This window comes from Xenopus laevis, chromosome 1L (assembly GCF_017654675.1).
Source record: "Xenopus laevis strain J_2021 chromosome 1L, Xenopus_laevis_v10.1, whole genome shotgun sequence".
Classification (NCBI taxonomy): domain Eukaryota; kingdom Metazoa; phylum Chordata; class Amphibia; order Anura; family Pipidae; genus Xenopus; species Xenopus laevis.
In genome coordinates, this window is record NC_054371.1 from 151,105,842 (window position 1) to 151,127,431 (window position 21,590).

General features: G+C 37.6%; 1 protein-coding gene across 4 annotated transcripts; it reads right to left on the reverse strand.

Moving 5' to 3' along the window:
- Window positions 1-131: 131 nt before the first annotated feature.
- ap1g2.L (adaptor related protein complex 1 subunit gamma 2 L homeolog) lies at window positions 132-21,398 on the reverse strand. 4 transcript variants are annotated; one of them, XM_018258751.2, is made up of 23 exons: window positions 21,261-21,398; window positions 17,223-17,442; window positions 16,890-17,094; window positions 15,643-15,767; window positions 15,041-15,182; window positions 14,840-14,936; window positions 14,157-14,233; window positions 13,362-13,454; window positions 12,910-12,990; window positions 12,726-12,824; window positions 12,049-12,104; window positions 11,182-11,295; window positions 10,180-10,320; window positions 9,914-9,968; window positions 9,082-9,204; window positions 8,663-8,746; window positions 8,262-8,389; window positions 7,369-7,473; window positions 5,328-5,469; window positions 5,125-5,263; window positions 4,461-4,621; window positions 1,513-1,611; window positions 132-1,414 (listed from the first exon to the last, which is right to left on the reverse strand). In XM_018258751.2, the coding sequence occupies exons 3-23, from the start codon at window positions 17,088-17,090 to the stop codon at window positions 1,313-1,315; spliced, it is 2,364 nt and encodes a 787-aa protein (XP_018114240.1). In that variant the 5' UTR covers window positions 17,091-17,094; window positions 17,223-17,442; window positions 21,261-21,398; the 3' UTR covers window positions 132-1,312.
- Between the last annotated feature and the right edge of the window lie 192 nt (window positions 21,399-21,590).

Genomic DNA, 21,590 nt, shown 5'->3' on the forward strand with positions numbered 1-21,590 from the left:
CATCACAGCGGCCTGCATCCCCCGCTTTCATACAAATTCAGTCACCCCCCCCCCCCCCTCAACATCACCACACAGCATTAATTAGCTGGAGAATTCATTATGCTTACAAATCCTAATTAACACAAACAGCCTAAGGGAATTGCCAGCTTTATTTATATGGAAGCCAAACGGGTTAACAGTGGCTGGGCAGATCTCTGTTAGTTGCTCATACTGTTCATTAGACTCCTGGTGCCTCTATTTTGAGTGCCTTAGTGCAGAAGGCATGCCAAAATTGCAAGCAAGGAAAAGGGAGTTAGTAAGAGAGCACCACCAGCAGGTGATAAAGAGGTACTGTAGTTGCTATAGAAAAAGTATAAAACATATAGTTAAACCATTACATTGTAATAAAAAAACATTTAATAAATCTAAAATAAAGATGGTGTGATTAGGTTGGCACTGTCCAGAAAATATATTTTATTTTTAAAAATCGAATGCTGCTAATTAAAATTGCGAATTTCTGTATCAGTATTTCAACCTGCATGTACTTATGGGAAAGTGGAGCAACATGTATGATTGTATAAAAAAAGAGATCTTTATTAAGAGATCTTTTAACTTCCAGACAAATTAACTTTTACACTAGCTTGCCCCCTGGTGTATAGAAAGTTCAACCCAACTGTAAACGTTTTATATACAATGGTATTGTCGAAAACAGTATGTGTAACGTCTATAGCAAATGTAACATGCTCGGTAGTGTAATACTGGAATCACAAGTGATGGCCTAGCAATGTTTTGCATATTTTAATATTTGTTTTTGTTACTGAGTTGCTGCGTCACACTGTTCATTATTCCTATTTAAGCACAAAGTCCTTATTTTTGCACCAGCCCTACTCTGTGGCAAGATCCCGTCTCATGTTGTTCATGTTGCCCTTCAGGCCAGACTATATCTTCCCAGATCCCTTCCTCCCTTTGGTTTACTATTCAATGTATTGCAAAAATGGATCATGGTAGTAGGTCATACTTATTTAGAAGTTTAAGATGCTATGCCAAGATTGTGTGAGATATAATCTTTTTTAAGCAAAGCAAATGAAATCTCTTAAATGTTCAACTTTAAACAGGGATTGTTAGTTAGCCTAAATAAAGCTATCACTTACTAATGAAATACTATGTTTGCAGTACTGCAATGGGGCTAATGCAGATGCAACATCTAAATTATTTTAGTCATCCTAATTTCTCATTAACAGTACTAAATTCTCCATCGGTTATTAGTCAAACAGGTCACTGTCTTGAAAATTCTGGCAGCTTATAGATGTTGAACAGCCTAAAGAGAGCAGGGTCACTGCCATGTCGCAGGAGGGAAGTTGCTGACTTCACACATTTCTTGTACGCTATTTCCATTGTGCAGGAATGAAAAGCGAAGCCTCATCTTGAGGGGCACCTGTAAGAAAGAAATTAAAGGAGAAAAGTTAAGAAAAAGAAGTAATGTGTTCAGCAGTGTATGTGACTACTTTCTCCTTATCACATGTTCCTTTGTACCTTTTGTGGATTCAGGACTCTGATACATTGCGTAACGGATCCTCCATCAGAAGCAGGGACTAAAGAGCCGCTTGGAGCTTGCAGTTGTATTTGGATGTTCTTTAGTATAAAAAAAAACACATAAGATCAGACTAGGAACCTACTGAATATCAAACTTTTACACTTTACTGGCTCTCAGTGTAGACTAGATTCCCAGCATAGCATACAGTTGAAAGCAATGTTTATGCAAAGTGTATGCCATTGAACCATGTAACAAAAGTAAAATGTGGACAACTGAATGCAAATGTTTTTTTGTTCACACAATACAATTCTTTTTTTTTCGTTTCAGATTTGAATATGCATATTAGGGCTCAAAAGCAATTTGGTATTCAAATGGATACCGATTCCTCCACATAATAATGGGTACTACAGTGTAATAAGAATTGGTGTTTCACTTCTTAAAAGATAGTTTCTATTTAATCATGCTTACTGCAAGGGGTTACCTGTATACTCCCACTCAAAATGATAACAAGAAATATTTATTATCACATAGCTCACAATAATTAACCCAATGCAATCAATCCCCCTTTATTTCTTTGTCAGGGGCACAATTAAATACAGGTATGGGACCTCTTATCCAGAATGCTTGGGACCTGGGGTTTTCCGTATAACAGATCTTTCTGTAATTTGGATCTTCGTACCTTAAGTCTACTAGAAAATCCCTTAAACATGAAATAAACCCAATAGGCTGGTTTTGCTTCCAATAAGGATTAATTATATCTTAGTTTGGATCAAGGCATTGTTTTATTATTACAGAGACAAAATAATAATTTTTTAATATTTGGATAAAATGGAGTCATTCTGTAATTCGGAGCTTTTTGGATAACGGGTTTCATGGATAACGGATCTCATACCTGTACAGACAATTTGAGTAGCATACAGACAATAAATCCCTTTAACACAGGGGAAAACAGGTTCCAAAACTGAAAGAGCACTTTGAAATCTGTTTATACATTGTTTGCATGCTACTCAAATTGCTTGCATTTATTTGTGCCCCTGACAAATCCCCTCAGATATTGAGGAGGAGGGTTAAAAGGCGTTGGGGTATATTTATCAAAGAGGGACTTTAGAGATTGCCACAATCTGCTAGTGTGAAATACTGCCTCTCTCTATTCATGGCTATGGGATTTTTAAAGGGTTATTTATTAAATGGTGAACATTCACTTTCACACACTGATAAATACGCCTTTAAAAATCCCATAGAAATGAATGGAGAGAGGTGGTATTTTACTCTAGAGGACTGCGGTGACCTCTAACTTCACTCTTTGATAAATATGCCCCATTGTGTTAATGTTTGTGACTACATCATAATAAATATTTCTTTTTATAATTTTGAGTGCCCTGCTTTCTGCCAAGTTTCCAATACGTATTGGGCTGAATATCAAATTTAATGCAAACCTTAATTTGCAAATTCAAATTTTAAAAATTTAATTTGTGTCAACATAAAAAAAAAATCACACTCAGTTGTTAAAAAATGATGGATTCAGTGCGTCCCTAAGTAAAAGTATAGATATTTTTTTTTTTTACACTTTGACAGATCTGTGTCTGAAGCAAGACCTGAGAGGTGTTTATAATATTCTGATGAATGCAATCCTATCTCTATACTGGACAGGTCTAGGCTACTTAACTGCACAAAATGATCTATCGTCCCCTTCCTTTTATATTTCTTATATGTCTGATGTCCTAAAAGGAATGCAAGTGACCTAGCAAGACACAACATGGTCCAAAGACCATAATGACAACAAGGACATGTATAATGATGGCAATCTTTATGTAGAAACATCTTTATTGATATTCCTTTACCAAGTTATATTAAGTGCTATGTTTTCTAAAAATAAATGCAACAAAAACTATAAACCAAACAGGGGAAAACAAATTCCAAAACTGAAAGAGCGCTTTCAAATCTGTTTATACATTGTTTGCATGCTACTCAAATTGCTTGCATTTATTTGTGCCCCTGGCAAAACCCCTCAGATATTGAGGAGAGGGGTTAAAAGATGTAGGGGTACATATTTATCAAAGAGTGAAGTTAGAGATCGCCACAGTCTACTAGCGTGAAATACTGCCTCTCTCTATTCATGGCTAATGGATTTTTAAAGGCGTATTTATAAAATGGTGCGTTTTAAGAGATTTCTTGAAAGCAGAAAGGTTGGGAGAAAGTCGGACAGACCGTGGGAGAGAGTTCCAGAGGAGGGGTGCAGCCCTTGCAAAGTCTTGAATGCGAGCATGTGAGGAGGTAATGAGAGAAGAGTTGAGTAGCAGGTCAGTAGAGGAGCGTAGTAAGCGATTGGGTGAGTATAAAGAGATGAGTTCAGAGATGTAGGGTGGGGCAAAGTTATGAAGTGCTTTGAAAGTCAGTGTCATTAATTTGAATTTGATTCTGAAAGGTAATGGAAGCCAGTGCAGGGATTGACAGAATGGCGAGGCAGAGGAGGAGCGGTTGCTGAGGTGTATGAGCCTGGCAGCAGTGTTCATTATGGACTGGAGAGGTGACAGTCTCTGGAGGGGAAGGCCAATTAAAAGAGAGTTACAGTAGTCTAGACGTGATATGTGAATAAGAATTTTGGCAGCATCTTGGGAGATAAATGATCGTATTTTGGATATGTTCCTTAGGTGGAATTGACATGATTTAATAAGTGACTGGATATGAGGAGTGAATGACAAGGCAGAATCTAGTATAACCCGGGCTGTGTCACGAAGGCCAAGCGAGTGGAGGGACTGGAGGAGGAGAGGGTGATCTACAGTGTCAAATTCGGCTGAGAGATCGAGCAGTATTAGTAGTGAGAAATGATTGTTGGCTTTAGCGGTTAAAAGGTCATTAGTTAGTCGAGTCAGGGCAGTTTCTGTGGAGTGTTGTGCCAGTGGGTGAGAATATCAGGGTAATAGTTGAAGGATAATAACCCAGTTACCTTTGGCACAGCTGCCTGCAGCTGAAAATCAGCAACGGTGCTGGATGAGGAGCTGGTGGCAGATGAAGTAATTACAAGAAGTGCAGGATTTGAGGGTGGGCGCATAAATGAAAATTCCACTTGTAATCCATCCTTACTGTACACAACTAATGGTGGCATTGCTATAAGAAAGAGCATGCATTTGAAGACACATATACTTTACACGGATACATGGAAATCAGCATAGCATATTATATATGATAGACTGATTGCTATTCCCAATATAGATTCTCCCACCACACCAGCCTTTACATCACTCTCAAAACTTTTTTACTTCAATTACACATAGAAAATAAAAAGATCTCATAAAATATTACAACATAGTTTCCCTTTGCTGATGAGGTCTGGTAACTACAGGTTGCTAAAAATTGTCGTCTACAAATAACTCTCCAAGTGAACCCATCATCCATCAAAAACACTTCAATATACAGTATTTCTGGTGTACTTTATCCAAATATCTTAGTCATACCCGGCACCTAAGTGAAAGCTCCAGTGGCACAACTGAGACACATTTCCCTTATTCTTCCATGAAGGTGTTCACACACATACATTGGAGGAAAATGAAAGATAGCAGCATTAGATGGACATGGTAAAAACAATAAACAGACAATATGACTACACGTACCATCATTTATGGGCTCGTCTAAAAGGTCCAGCAAACTACTTCCACTTGTGACATTCTGAGGTAGAGGTGGAACTGCAACTGATGATGGATTCATTGTTGTGTCGGTGCTCACTTCCAAAAGGCCCAAGAGGTCTGTCATCTGCAGAATTATACTGTTAGCCACTAGAAAAAGTAATACAGAGCCATTCCCTCACTCCACTTACCTGGCTTGCTGGCTGTATAGAATTAATTTGGGAATTATCTAAGGGTAAGCTCCCGGTAGATTCACTAAGTTCAGTCATAGCACACTCATTATCCTCTGTAGCAGATTTCTCTGGCAGGGGCATTTTTTCCAAGATGGCAGACCTAAATAGGTGGAAGGACAGAAACCATAAGAAGGCACAAATCAACAAGGAAACAAGAGATGAGTTGATACTGTTGCTACAGCCTAAGAAAGTTCAATATTATGATTCCCTTCAGACTACAAGATCCTTTATTCAGATATTATTGTTAGTAGAGCCTTGATAGCAGTCACATATGTGTTTATTATGTTTGCTGCATCTATATACTGTATACAACAAAGTGCTAAATCAGAATGGATCAAGTCCTAGGGGCAGCTTTAAGTTTAAGCTTAATAATTAAAAACTCACCCACGTTATATTCATTCCTGTTGGATTTTTAGAATTGTATTTATCGATGTTAAGTAAGAACTCACCATTTCATGAATACGGTTCTAAAAATCCCATAGGAATAAACAGAAGCTCTAAGAAATAGACTTTGTGCTAGCTTCCATCTTTACATAGTACAACTCCAACCCACAAACAAACACCAATTGCAATACAGGATATGTCACCCCACCAGGCAGTTTTTGAGACACTTAATCAGCAGTCAGTCGTTGTAAACTTTTTAGTAGCAGTTAATTGTGGCTACAAATATGTTTCCATTGGGGAAATAAGAAAAACGCAGTGCTCCGTAAAAAACAACTAGATACAAAATAGATAAAAGTGACAATTGACTTTGCTAAGACACTACGAGGCACATTTACTAAGGGTCCAATTTCGAGGTTAAAAAACTTCGAAATTCTACCAACAAATTTGATACATCTATAGTCAAAAGAGTCAAAGATAGTCAAAGTGAAGTAAAAATCGTTCGATCGAACGATTCGAAGGATCATACAAAAAAAACTTAGCCAAAGACTAGGAGGTCCCCTGTAGGCTAAACAGCAATTCGGCAGGTTTAAGGTGGCGAAGTGTCGAAGTCGAAGTTTTTTAAAGAGACAGTAATTCGAATCGAATTTTGGCCTCAAAAATTACTTAGAAATTCGATGTTTTTGAATTCGAAAATTCAGTTCGACCCTTAGTAAATGGGCCCCTATGTGTGTTTCAGCAGATGCGATTCTCAGTATTGTCTATGGCAGGGTATTTTTTGGGAATTTTGTTGCCACAAATTATCCTACTATAGATAATACTGAGTATTGCCTCTGCTAAAACACACGTAGTGTCTTAGCAAAGCCAGTTATCACTATTGTCTATTTTGTAGCCTTGACAAGTAGCTGCTACTAGTAGCTCTGTGTGTCTTCCAATTAGGGGCAGATATATCAAGGATCGAATTTCGTTATTGAAAAACTTCGAAATTCGAATTCAAGAAGACCAACCAAAATTAAATCTAAGTTTTTTTTTGGCGAATAAGTCAGTTTTCGATTGAATAGGTCCGTTTTCGATCAAATTAGAATCGTAGTAATAGCACATTTTTCCCCCCCAAAAAACTTCGATTTTTCAAAGTCCACCAATTGACTCCAAATAGGTTCTAGACGGTCCCCCATAGGCTAAAACAGCAATTCGGCTTTAGATGGCAAATGGTCGAAGTCGAATTTTTAAAGAGACAGTAAATGATAAATTTCTAAATTTGAATTTTTGAATTTTTTTCAAATTCGAATCGAATTTGGACTTGTCCCTAATACACAAAAATTAGCTCGAATTTTGAATTTTTTTAATTTGAATTTTCACTTCGACCTTTGATAAATCTGCCCCTTTTTGTCTTTTTTTTACCCCTAAAAAGGATTAATTTTGCATTAAGAATTCTTTAAGAATTATAGCCTTTGATGTGCTATGTTGCATTTCTTATCCTTTTGTTCCATGCTTCCGAAACTAAAGTTGTTGCCAGACACTCTTATATTCATGTACGTAACATCAATTGTTAACCCCGCCCCTTAACTAAGGTAGCCAAATCTATAGTCCATGTTTATTTGTATCTCAAGACTGATACCTCATGTGGTCATATTTCTTAAACAGGGCATTGTATTCCACTGCTCTCTGTTGCAACTCCACATCATGACAGCTGCTGTAGATAGAAACCACGCGTCGTATACGGCTAAAAAAGAAGAGTCATGTGAAAATATACAGTGAAATCTGATTTGACATTAATGCGTGTATGATGACAGTGACACACTGCTACTAGAAATTAAAATGAACATCCTTATAAGGAAACAGCAACTGCATTGTTGATTATGATGCTTTTCATAAATACTTGAATTCTATAAGTTGTATGTAGATGGCAAAATGTGAATGCCATTTTTGAATGTTAATCAAAATAATGGGGCCTATGTTTTAAAGTGTGAAAATAAGACACATTTTAGGGGGATTTTTAATTTTATATATATATATATATATATATATATATATATATATATATATATATATATATATATATATATATATATATATATATATATATATATATATATATATATATATATATATCCCTAAAAATACTACACAAGTGAACAGAGACTCTTCAAATTCGCCAGTGCTATTGTTCTGCCTTATGCACATGATGGCCTATTTATGTTGTGTAAAACTAAATTCACCAAAAAACTGTGTAAAAAGCTGTGTTAAATAAATGACGAATTTATCAAGGTGTGTTTTATTTTACGTCATGCAAACTCCAGATTTGCCGCTGTTATTTTACATCAATTCAGACCTATGTAAGTATGTTCAGGTGGAAGTTGTTCTAAGGAAAAAAAATGCATAGTAAAACTACTTGTTTTTTTACATGGCAAAGCCTGGAGATGTGTGGCGAATTCTTTTACACTGCATAATAAATCTGCCCCTTGGTGACTTACATTCATACATGGTACAGATTTATAGTGTGCTACTTACTCCACACAGTGAGTAAACCGTGTGCTTAGTTTCATTATGGCAGTCAAAGTGTAAGACCGTGTGCTAGGCAAAGAGATGTGGGATTGCAAAATACCCTCCAGGACATCCAGAACATCATCTTCAGTTACCTGAGGAATAAAAACCACTCATTTAACACTTCCATCCTGTTATATTTAATGTTGGATCTTTTGCCAATAGATCTGCCCAACAGGGATCAAATGTCAATTGATTTACCCCATTGTTTTACTACTACATCTTTACTAAAGGCGAGCAATCTTGACACTTTCACAATATTATAATAGTAAAAGGTTATTTTCTGTGCTGTGACATAAATTTGAGGATACAGTTCTATGGCAACTTTGTGTAATATCATGTGTTTGTTCTGTAACATCAAATGACACCTTTACTGGCTCTTCACTTGATCCAGATATCAAAAGTTCTCCATATTCCCCAATGCACCAAGCAGCGACCTGCACCAGTGGTTGCTACAATGAAAGGAAAAAAATGATTATAGCCTAAGGGACAAACAATACATTGATGCATTTCCTCAATTCATATGATTATTCTGTTCCAATTTAGCTAGGTATCATAAGTATTTTGAATCCAAAACCAAAGGCAGTGCTGATGCTTTTTGCCATAATAGTTCCAACACATACAATCACACATATGTTCAAACCTCCTATCTCTCACTTATCATGCTCTATTTCTTCCTTTTGTATCACAAAGTTTTAATCACGTGTCTTCCTGCTGTGCCTCTCCTGTCTGTCTTCTTCTGGAATCTCCATTTGATACATTCCCCTTGATATTCTCTGAATCTCACCTGCCCAATGTCTTCGCTTACTGCTAAGTAAAGTCGGTGTACAATGTAAGCATGCAGCTCTGAGGCTCCACTGATTAAGTGAATAAGGTGTGAGACTGTGTCATCACGGACACTTTCGCCAGCCTGAGGAAATGAGCAGAGTATGAATAGACATAATATTAAAGGACATGTAAAGCCTACATTTTCAGTACATCATCAGTAACATTGACCTCTGCTAACAGGACATGTATGCTGCAAAGTTCATGCAATGCCGAATGCAGGTTTACACAGGCACAACAGATTTTTTGAGCACTGTAAACTGAGCTCAGGAGAGGCGGTTAGGAGAAAAAAATAGGATCAGGCAGCGAGAGTTTCTATGGGAACCAGCAATGCTATCTCTTCATTTGCTGTTAGACTGGAGGGTGTGATTAGTAATCTGAGCTGAGAAGAACTGAGCATGTTCATGAGCTAACAGCAAAACTAATTTCCTGAGGGAGGAGCAGAGTGGTTTAGAAGAGGAAAAGGAATTCTAAGTGATTAAGGGGATGCTGCGGCCTTACTGTTAACCTTTTAACAACCAGAGTGGCAGTTATCTTAAGATTTACATGTCCTTGAATTGTATGCCACAGCTGATTTATACTACAAACTTGATGTTAGACCGTGTCAAGCTAAGAATGAAAGGAACTAACATAGAATCAGAATTTAGTTTTAAGCAACATAAAAATGGTTCATAAAAGTGCTTGCATATATAGCTTTATTGTAGTATATCACATACATACAAAATGACTTGCAATACATATCACAAACACTGTGTGCTACCATGATTTCACAAACAACACAGGCAAATACTTACTGTAACCAGTGTCCCCATTATAGTATCAATATGCCACCGTGTGGATGGAGAAAACCTGTAATAGAAGCATTCTGTTACTGTATGTAAAGGGATTTTTGTTTGGTCTCCTGCACCAAACTTATATAACCTATTCCATTCAATGTTTATATGCTCATTTTTATTCTTCCAACATATACAACTTCCCACACATCTAAATGGCTTTGTAAACAATTCTGCTTTCTGTTATCACAGATACTCTAACAAAAGTCATGTGATATGAGTCTTACCTCTCTGCACACAGGAATATTCCTGATGTGCATTGCTGTTTCAGCTCCAGAGGGCAAGTCTGCAGGAATCGCTGAAGCTCCTTCATCATTGGTAGAATATTTGTCTCATTTACTAGGGCAAAACACAACTCCAAAGCTTTCCTAAAAGAAGGCAAAATATAAGGTTTGTAAAAATCTCATCACTGAAAGTTGCTACAAATATTTTTACCAGTTGGGTGACTATTTATTTACTTTTTGTAGCACACAGCCTAAAATACCCCATCTATACAAAATCACACTATCGTCTAGATATGTGATATCACCTATATAAGCTCCTGCAGGCAATTTGTACTGCTCATTCCCCAGACTAACAGTTTAAGGCAATGCATACCAAATATTGCAGCAAGCAGGCAATGGGCTATGATTAAGGCTATTTGTGTACCTTATATGTCTGTTTGTGGGATTTGTGAGTGCCTGATGCAATATTTTACATGTCCAACCAGGGCACTGAAACTACTACTTGCTCTAGCCAAGGTGCAGCCCAATTGGCAGCAGCATAACAGGCAGTTCACTCAACTGCATGTGGAATTTCTGCAAATACCCACAATGTCAGTCCAAAAAGACTACTGACAAAATCAGCATTCCTCTTTAATCAAAAGACTTGGCATTTCCATTGTTTTAACGTACATAACTTTACAATGGAAAGTCTTTGAGAGACAGTACAAATAATTTAAAGCAGACAAAGGAAACTTAAGCACATTTACAATGTATGTGTGCATACAAATCAAATGTCTTATCTAAAAGAAAATGATTATTGCTTGAGTTTTACTTCAAAGATACACTTTTCTACATGTGAAAAAGGAGCCAACTATTACATAAATGGTTGTTCTCCAAGCAAGTTGCTATAAGTCTGCTTGTAAGTCAGTAGTCATGATCCAGTGAGCAAATGCTACTGGGATAAACAAATCATGAAAATTTCCCTTGGCGGTCAGAGTCTCACAGAAAATAAAAGGATTTTCTTACTTGTTTAAGGAGCTGTCTGTTTGTCTGAGACATTCTACAATAGTGCCTCGATGTCTCTGAACAGCTGCATAGTCTGACTGTACCAACCGATTAAGAGATGTGAGCGCAACATACCTGCAGAAAAAAATAATTAAGTTTTAAAAAGTAAACTATAGCATAAGTACATGCACATGAGAATGTATATTTAGATGTTTTATGAGTTCATGTAACACAATATATTTTAAAAACCATCAGGTACCATTAGGGTCATGTCACATGAAGCATATTCTCTATCTATGCTGGGGGAAGAAAACACTGCTACTTTGCTTCTGGCCTGAAATCACTATGCATTGACAGGCCCAACATAGGCTGGACAGGATGGATTTTAGTGTGAAAATGCACACTTTCACATTTCTGTGCCGAAATACTCACAACAGTACACTAACAGGCCAATGCCGTGACTACGAATGCACAGATATTTTCGGGCAGAAGGAGGCAGCACTAGGCAGTATGAAGGGGGACAAAGTGTATTGTGATGGCAATAGTTGCTGAGAAACAGTACTTTCAAAATTGATAACTTTGTTATCTTTTAGAGAATCCATTTTTTAAAAATGTGTTTGCAGTAGGAGGCCAAGTGCAAATAACTGTACAGCAAAATAGATAAAAAGAACGGTTCAAAAAAGGAAAAACAGGATGCATTTACCATTAGCAAAATCTTGCTGACTTTAGCTAGGCAGTTAGTACAGGGCCCTTTGCACTAATTTTATTACCATTCATGACAATTACTCACCTGCTGTCCACTTCATTCCACCCAAGGGACACCCCATTGAGACTGCAAGAATAATTATAGTTTACATAATCATGTTCAAGGGCAAACAGTGGTGGTACCTGATGTTTTTATCATTACTGAGCAAAAAACGCCCCAGGATGTTAACAGCGAGAACCTGTAATCGAAAAAGAGAAGTAGTGGGCTGGTAAGGATCTAATCATAAAGGGCTAGTCAATCTTGTTACATAGTGTTACAGTAAGACACACTAGATCTAAAGTGCTCTCACTGTTTTTGTTTTCAGTTAAAGAGTGTTTGACTTATCTACACCGTCACACACAGACATTCTTGAGAGGATTTTGACATTCTGCACTGTGAACATACAGGCAGAAAGACAAAATGTACAGATAAAATATTATGTCCCTTGTACTAAAAGAATGTATCTCAAGCTGAGCATGAGAAATATGTGGCACATGGTCCAGTCCAATTGCTCCAATACAATATGCAGAGAGTGAACCTAGGTAATATAATGGCAAGGTTAAGAAATGTTCAGGTTTTAATAGGATGTTATAGTGAGCTCAGTCTGTGATTCTGTCTATATAGGTTAACTCGTAGTATATACTTGTGACTGATTATTAGAAATGTGTTATTAAAAAAAAAACAAAAAGCAAACACTTGATAACAAGCCTACGTAGACCAGTGTAGAGACTGGTCTCTCTGAATTTAATAATGAGAAAATAAATGGTCTGGGTAAATGTTCCCTGCAGATCTCTTAAAGCAACCCCAACCCAGTACTCACCCGCAAACCACTTGCAGATTTAGTATCCACTATTGTGAGCACGGTTTCATATAAGACAGAATTTCCAGCATTAGACTGTGTATCTGTACAAGTAGATACCTACAAAGAGATGCATATTCTTGAAGTCATGTGTGTATGTATCACTTTTGTAATACCACTTTTATTCTAATGCTCCTTCATTCACCTGAGCTAGCAGATCACTCATTGCATCACATACACTTTCATCCTTTTGTCCCAAAATCTTCAAAAGACGCAGTAGGCGAACCTGAGAACAACAAGGTTAAAGTATAACAAGGTAGGTAATGCACAGGCACAACGGAAAAGATTCACAATGCGATTGTGATCACAGAGGAAGAGGGGAATATATAGTTATTAGTGTGAGCACAGAAGAAAAGCAAAGCAATATAAAAAAATACTGCCACTGAAAACAAGTGCAATCGGTGGAAGATAAGAGCTGGATAAAGGAATAGAAAGAGGATAACAGAAAAACAGAAAAATGAAAACAAGGCCAGTCAAGCTCAAAATGGAGGAAAGAGGAATTTGGAGTGGAAAGGGGCATTATAACCAGCAGGGATTAGCTGGGGAAGGGTGAGGCACAGAACAATAGTGAGTTGGGCAGGACCAGTATGCATTTACCTGTAAGAAAGGGTCAGTAACACCAGATACTACATGATCCGGAGAATAACCAGACATAATTTGTCTGAGCTTCTGCAGGAGTAGCGGGAGGAGCTGGAGAACCATACAGAACATGTGAGGAAATAAAACATATACTTTATATTGCCATTGTCTTATCTCCAAACTGTCCCATAAAAATATAATAATGACAGTAAAGCAATGAAAACAGAAATTATGTTTGCTGTTTTGATCCCAACACAACCATGGAACATCATTTCCCAGATTGGAAATACAGTATACTGTCATTCCATTAAATTTTGTATTCAACCACAATATATTTCTCCAAGGTTGCCGTCATCACTAGCTTAAGTACCCTAAATATTTCTACATAGTCTACTATGGCGACTGTTTCAGATAAGAGGAGAGTGGATTAGATGCAGTTTTTAAGCCTAGTCAATATATTTAAAGGTAGTTTTCAAATTACAAATCCCACAACCATGGAACATCATTTCCCAGATTGGAAATACAGTATACTGTCATTCCATTAAATTTTGTATTCAACCACAATATATTTCTCCAAGGTTGCCGTCATCACTAGCTTAAGTACCCTAAATATTTCTACATAGTCTACTATGGCGACTGTTTCAGATAAGAGGAGAGTGGATTAGATGCAGTTTTTAAGCCTAGTCAATATATTTAAAGGTAGTTTTCAAATTACAAATCCCATAATTTTTAGATAGCCTTTGGAGGCTTAAACTAGGAACATTTACCAATGGATGAAATTTCCAACATTGAGGGAAAATAGATATTCCTCACCTTGCGGAAACGTTTACAGGCCTCTGGTTGTCTTTGACAGATCTCTGTGACCAGCAGAACGGCTCCATAAAGCACACCTGAAAATACTCCCAGAGTAAATAATCAGAAAAACTATGCTCGAGTAATACATTGTTTTTCTCAATTGCAATATGCTTGTCTTCCCCTTAACTGGCTTTACACTTGGTATTCTTTGTCTGTAGTGCCTCTCCTAAATATTGTGTATTGTGTGTATTCAGTTTAGTGCTGACTTACTTTCTTCTAACTAAACTGACCATTTGGTATTACTACTTAAATAACTCCTTCCATATGGATGTAATATTACAAAGGGATCATGAGTCTTATCATTCACCCTGCCTCCTCTCTTCATCCACATGATATACCTTTATACCTTTGTGTCGAGTGCATTAAATATGTGTCCTATTATGCATTGTCTGCACTACTTTTGCAGCTTGTCACCTTATGCACCCTGTGCACCCAATGAACCATGGACAGAATACATGTCATTTAAGTGACTCTAAATTGTCATCAAGCCAACAGAGATAAAAGATTAATGCCAATTTGACCATGATTTTTATCCTAACTCATCTCTCTCTTCATAGTGTTTCTGTGAAATCAGTCCCCAGTGTCTTCATAACTTCCCGGCCACTGTTCCCTTAAATGTCTCTTACTGAGTCCAGTCTTACCATGCCTCTTCTCTCCGAGCAACTCCTCACTGACTGGGACAAACATTTCCACCAATTCTGGAACCTTCCTGATGATATGCACAGCACATAATACTGCCTGATGGATACATTTGGGGTAATGCAGGATCAACGAAAGAAGAATAAATTAATTTACTTAAAAATCTAACATTTCCTATCCCTTTCCCTCTTTTCTTCTTTTACCTTTTTTTTAACATGACCAGTGGAGTTTTGCAGTAAGTGTTCTACCTCCCCAGCCAGATCTCGACACATCTCTGTTGATCCCAGGCAGGCCAGAGTGCAAAGAGCCAGCCCCTGAACCACTGGGGAGCTATGTTCCAGATCCCTAATAATAATTATTGTAATAAAGAACTTGAGTGAGGAAATGTGACACTATAATTTATAAATAAAAAAAGGCTATCTAGATAGATGAAGCCAAGGTTTATTTGGCAATATCCAGATTGAAAGGACATTACAACAGAAAAAGAAAACAACTTGTTTCCAGATTCTGTGGGTTGTATAGTTAAGAATCTCAAGTATAAGACCATCAGTTATGAAATGTAGTAGATAAGCAAATACATTTCTTAAACATTCTTATTTGTAAAGAAGATAGAAATATGAATAGTAGAAATTCTGTTAAAGATTTCAAGGAGTCTATCTGTGCTAAAGTTTCAGGTTAGCTGCACAGAGCCATGCAATATCAGCAGACCTGCAGGAATGGTATTTTTTCAGATGCACAGATCCTGTACGTTTCTTACATTTATTGGATCAGTGGTTATATAATGGACTTTTTTTCACATTCTCACCTTTTCATACTATTGGTTATCAATAAGTGAGCATCCTGCCTCTCATCCAATAACATCATTGCACCAAGGTATCCAATACGTTTGTCAGTGAACTTCGAAGATGCAATCAGCTTCAAACACTCCATCTAGCATTAATGGATACATTAAATGGCCATAAATTCATTTTTTATAATAGGAAATAACGTAGACAACAGCAGTCAAAGAACAATTCTAAGTATTCACTTTATGTATATGTGGTGCTGAACACAGTTTCTCGTTCCTTTCGTTCTATTCAACATATAAGCTTGCCTAGGAAATGCCTAGACTCTCTTCATAACAATATAAAGCTGAGCTTCTGCACATATCTACATTTATTAGCTTGTTCCAACTTTGAAAAGCTATTTTATCGTGATAATTACACTGTGGGACTCATTTAAGAAATACATGATGTAAAGGTGAAAACTGCCATGTTTTTTGCACCGTCTGCATGTAGCACCATAGGCACATATCTTTGTACGCCAGAATGGCCTGCTTCTCTCCAATAGATACATCACTACTTGCTTTTAGTAACACCGTATTCACGAGAGGCAGACTGGGAGTAAAACATGGGCCATCTAGCTTGTGTGTTTTTCAGACGCTCAATCTAGGGGTGCCAAAAGGTGAAAGATGCAGCGGGTCCTGTTCTCACTGCCTGTCTGTGGCAGATCACAGGGCTCTGTTGCACTCATGGCGCTGTACTTGATGACACTTCATATACTGAGTTTTGCTGAAATCTGACACCTCCCAGTCACCTCAGTGGGAACCACCTGACACCACCAAAACAAGCAGTTTTCAGTACCAGTGGTATCAGGACAGCCCCACTGAAATTAGGAGTTATTTAATGCACTTTCCTGGCTGATGTATGCTGGAGAGAAAACACTCTGTGTGCAACTATCCTTTCTTCATAAGCCTGTAAATAGTGAAACCTGACACCACAGATCTCCTAAAAGATAACATGAATTATTTTACATTTATAAGAGAGTTTGCTACTAAAAATATTAATGTTCCTATCCCACAAGAATTACCACTCAACAAGTCTGGGCTGAGAATAAAAATAGGCCCTGGCATTTCAGGTACGCAGAGGCCAAATCAGCCCACACAGAGGCCCAAACAGCCCTCACCAGCCCACTAAATACTGACTTTCTATGACACCTTACAGCAGCCCCTCTGGCATTTGCCAGAACCCACAGATTGCCAGTACGGGCCTGCCACTCAATCAACCCACATACCTGTCCAAAATGTGCAGGATACCCCAGCATATGAACATAAAGTAATTTGGCCAGGCTCCGGCCCCGGTACAATGAGTCCTCATCCCGAAAAGAAGAACGTATATCGGCACACTCTCGCTGGATCACCTCTCGCTCTTCACTCTGTGTTTTCACACTGCGGATCGCTCGGATCAGCTCATGCAGCTTTAATGGAGGGCCCATTGTACTATAAATATAAATAAATACAAAAGGTTGAACTCAATGTCTTTTTCACCTGTTACTACATATGTTAAAACAGAAAATCACAGATGTAAAACATATTTTAAGAAGCTCTGCTTCCCAGAAAACACATACCCACTTGTTCCTTTAGTATCCCCTTCTAATAGTTAATTTTTCTCTTTCGTTCTTTCTTGCTCTGACTCTTACACCTGCTTCTCACCTGGATCACTTTATGACAGCACCTCACTTCCTGAAAAATAGTGACACGCCTGAAGTTGCACGGCAACTGAGGACTTCCCTGTTCCCTGAGAGAACTGTAGATTATTGTGCAGTGCTCCTTCAGCACAATAAAGACCTGCAGAACAAGACATTTGTTTTCAAGGACAGAGCTAAAGAGCTGTCATTAACCCTAACTAGCCCAACACATAAGTGATTTCCATTTCTGTCTTTAGGGCCAGTGCATTTTTTGCCATGCAAACTGGTATACTGATTCCCTAAAAAATACAGTGGCTAATCCCTTTACAAGGAAAAAACCTATCGTTCATATATATTGTTTATTTACCAAATAAATACAGCAAAACTGTGTGAAATGGAAACGTATGAACTGCCCATTGTGCTTAGATCTGATGTGTTTTGTGGATATTCTTAAAACTAGCTGTAACAAAATACAAAGCAATCAATTGCAACATGTAAAAAAAGAATACAAGAAATGGAGGTTTTAATAGAAACTTTGTTGTATTTAAAGGGGTGGTTCACCTTAAAAGTAAATTTTATTATGTTATAGAATGAACAATTTTAAGCAACTTTTCAATTGGTTTGCAATATTTATTTTTCATAGTTTTTTTTCTTCTGATTCTTTGCAGCTTTCAAATGGGCATTGCTGTCCCCCTTCTAAAAAAAAACAATTGCTCTGTAAGGCTACAAATGTATTGTCATTGCTACTTTTTATTATTGATCCTTCTATTCCGACTCTCTCCTATTCATATATGTCTCTTAGTCAAATCAATGCATGGTTGCTAGGGTAATTTGGGCCCTAGTTACCTGATCTCATTAGATTATCTCAGAATATCACTCTCTATGTCATATTAAAAGTTTTCTCAAAGGTGAACAACCTCTTTAATAAAGATTTGTACAGGTTTTTTTAACACTGTGGGAGGGAGAACAAAAGGACATTTAGCTATCTCTAAGTAAAAAAAGGATACTTATATGTTTGATTATTAACAGAAATATCAGCAGAAACATAATCCAAGTCTTCATATAAATAAAAAGCTTATCCACAAGTAAATTTGCGGTTTAATATGAAGCAGTATGTATTAATTACTTTATGTTGTTTTTGCTTTGATGTCCTGCTGCAACTGAGTATGTGAACACCATACCATAAATGTGACTAAAAGCTCTGGGGAGCGGTGGGTGTTGCTGTGGGGAGAGGTGGGTGTAAGTGCAATGTTTGCAACATCACTCTTAGCTAGGGACGGGTTGTCACCTGGCCAGTAAAAATGTTGCTTGGTGTCAATGTTATTCATAGGGAAAAACTATAAAAATATATTTTATATATATTTTTTATATTTTTTTCCAGAAAAGGTGGCAACCCCAATCCATGAGATTGTCAATAATATATTTTAGGGATGCACCGAATCCAGGATTCGGTTCGGGATTCGGCCAGGATTCAGCCTTTTTCAGCAGGATTCAGATTCGGCCGAACCGAATCCGAATCCTAATTTGCACATGCAAATTAGGGACGAGGAGGGAAATCTCATGACTTTTTGTCACAAAACAAGGAAGTAAAAAATGTTTCCCCTTTCTTACCCCTTATTAGCATATGCAAATTAGGGTTCGGATTCGGTTCGGTATTTGGCCGAATCATTCGCGAAGGATTCGGGGGGGGGGGTTTGGCCGAATCCAAAATAGTGGATTCAGTGCATCCCTAATATATTTCTTAATATAAACAGCTTCCAACAAAACAAACATATAGATCAATGTAATAATATATAACCCCCAACATTTTGGAAATAGAAAGAGAGACCACGCCCATTTGTGGCCACACCCCTAATTACCATGTTCAGTTTACAGAATTTGTAAGTTTATGAAAGTTTGAACACAATTCTGTGGTTTTAATGTGTTATTACAGTTTTGCTAATGAAAGTGATTTTCACTTCAACCCTAAAGTTAAAAAACCTCTAACCCCCTACCCTACATAGACACCCCTCCCTCCTCCCCCCAGCCTAAATGTTACCCTGGGGAAATGCCCCTAACGTTTTACTTACTCATTGGTGCAGATTCAGACATCGGAGTTCATGGGCGCCATCTTCATCCGCTTTGGTAATCTTTGTAATGAGAGTTTCAGCGCATGCGCAGTTGTTGTGAAACAGAAAGTTGATCGAACTTTGCATGCGCTGCCACGCCAATCTCATTCCGAAGATTTCCGAAGAGAAGAAGATGGTGCCTGTGAACTCTGATGCCTGAATCTTCACTGACGGGTAAGTAAAAAGTTAGGGGCATTGGCCTGGGGGGGGGGGGAAGGAGGGAGGGGGTCTATGTAGGGTAGGGATTTTTATTTCAGAGTTGAATTCTCCTTTTAACTCCTAGTTACAGTTTCCCCAAGAGACCTGCTTATGTTAAATTGTTAAACCTTTGTGTTAACGTTTTAGTATGATGTAGAGAGTGATATTATGTGACAATTTGCAATTGATTTTCATTTTTTTTAGTTTTTTACTTATTTAACTTTTTATTCAGCAGTTCTCCTGTTTGCAATGTCAGCAATCTGGTTGCTAGGGTCCAATTTAACCTAGCAACCATGCATTGATTTGAATGAGAATATGGAATATTAGGGGAGGGTCTGAATAGAAAGCTGAGTAATAAGAAGTAGCAATAACAATACATGTGTAGCCTTGCAGAGCATTTGTTTTTAGATGGGGTCAGTGACCCTCATTTGAAAGCTGGATAGAGTCAGAAGAAGAAGGCAAATAATTTAAAAACTATACAAAATAAATAATGAAGACCAATTGAAAAGTTACTTAGAATTTGCCATTCTATAACATACTAAAAGTTATCTTGAAGGTAAACCTCCCCTTTAAATTAGAAACTTTGTATCTTTTTCTGGCTGTTCAGTGCAGGAGATCAAACAGAATGTTGGGACATTTTTTAGTAACAATCCGGGTTGAGCTGTCAAAATCGGGACTATCCTGCTCAAAATGGGACAATCGGGGGGTGTTGCTGGCTACGTTCTTTAGAACACTGTCAAAAGACAGCGTCCTAGGAGTCTACTTGTTTCATTCATCCTTGATGCTAGGTCTCACAGTTGGCATTTTTTTTCCATGCACATATGCCCATCCTGCTAGGTGTGTCCTTTCGCTCACTAATAGGAGAAAGAGTGACTCAGTGGGAAAGCTGTATAAAGTAAAAACCAAACTAATGAATTACAGGCAATGTTCCCTCTAATTATGAATCCAGTGCAACAACAATTTGCAGGGTGCACAAATAATTTTGCTTGAAAACATAATTTTGTACTCAGTCTGACCCACAAACACACAGATTTTACCATGTGATTTTATAAAGTACACTTTTTTTTTTATTTGCCAGTCTAAATGAAATGAGAACATTGCAGCCTATGTATGACTTACTTTAACACTGTACACTTAAAGGGGTGGTTCACCTTTAAATGAACTTTTAATATGTTTTAGAATGGCCAGTTCTAAGCAACTTTTCAATTGGTCTTTATTATTTTTTTATATATATAGTTTTTTAATTATATGCCTTCTCAAACCCTTTGAGCTTTCAAATGGGGGTCACTGACACCATCTAATCAAATGCTCTGTAAGGCTACAAATGTATTGTTATTGCTACTTATTATTACTCATCTTTCTATTCAGGCCCTCTTCTATTCATATTCCAGTCTCTTATTCAATTCAATGCATGGTTGCTAGGGTAATTTGGACCCTAGCAACCAGATCGCTGAAACTGCAAACCAGAGAGCTGCTGAATAAAAAATGAAAACGAATGGCAAACTATCTCAGAATCTCACCCTCTGCATCACACTAAAAGTTATTTAAAGGTGAACAATCCCTTTAAATCTAAATATTATAAACGCTAAATATATACTTAAAAGGTAGATAGAGGAGAGCAGTAGAAGAAGAGAGCAGTATTGGCTGTTTCTTCCCTTTACAAGTCTTTTACCAACAGCCAGATAATTGCTAGCAAGCAAACGCCAGGGGAAAAAACACAGCTCGTTAAATCCTGCACTGCTTCCGCTGTAATTGCTCGAACGCCATCATTTTGCTTCGTGTCACTTTCAAGAAGTCACCAGCTGAGGGCGCACAACTTGCCACACGTAATTCCGAGAGCTCGCGAGCTTTTATACATTTTTACGCTGACAGGAAGAAACCATAGCAAGGTGAAGGGAGGGGTGGCAGAATACAGAGCTGTGGAAATGAGGGATAACAGCTAGTTTTAGTTAAGACACCAAGGACACAGAAGTTATGGTGTCTTCACACTGACCCTGACTTT

Coding starts and splice junctions, on each gene's coding strand:
- ap1g2.L (XM_018258751.2), bottom strand. CDS start 17,090: ATGGGCCCTCCATTAAAGCTGCATGAGCTGATCCGAGCGATCCGCAGT. Junction 14,234..14,839: donor GCTCGGAGAGAAGAGGCATG/GTAAGACTGGAC, acceptor GAGTATTTTCAG/GTGTGCTTTATGGAGCCGTT. Junction 5,264..5,327: donor CTATACAGCCAGCAAGCCAG/GTAAGTGGAGTG, acceptor ATAATTCTGCAG/ATGACAGACCTCTTGGGCCT.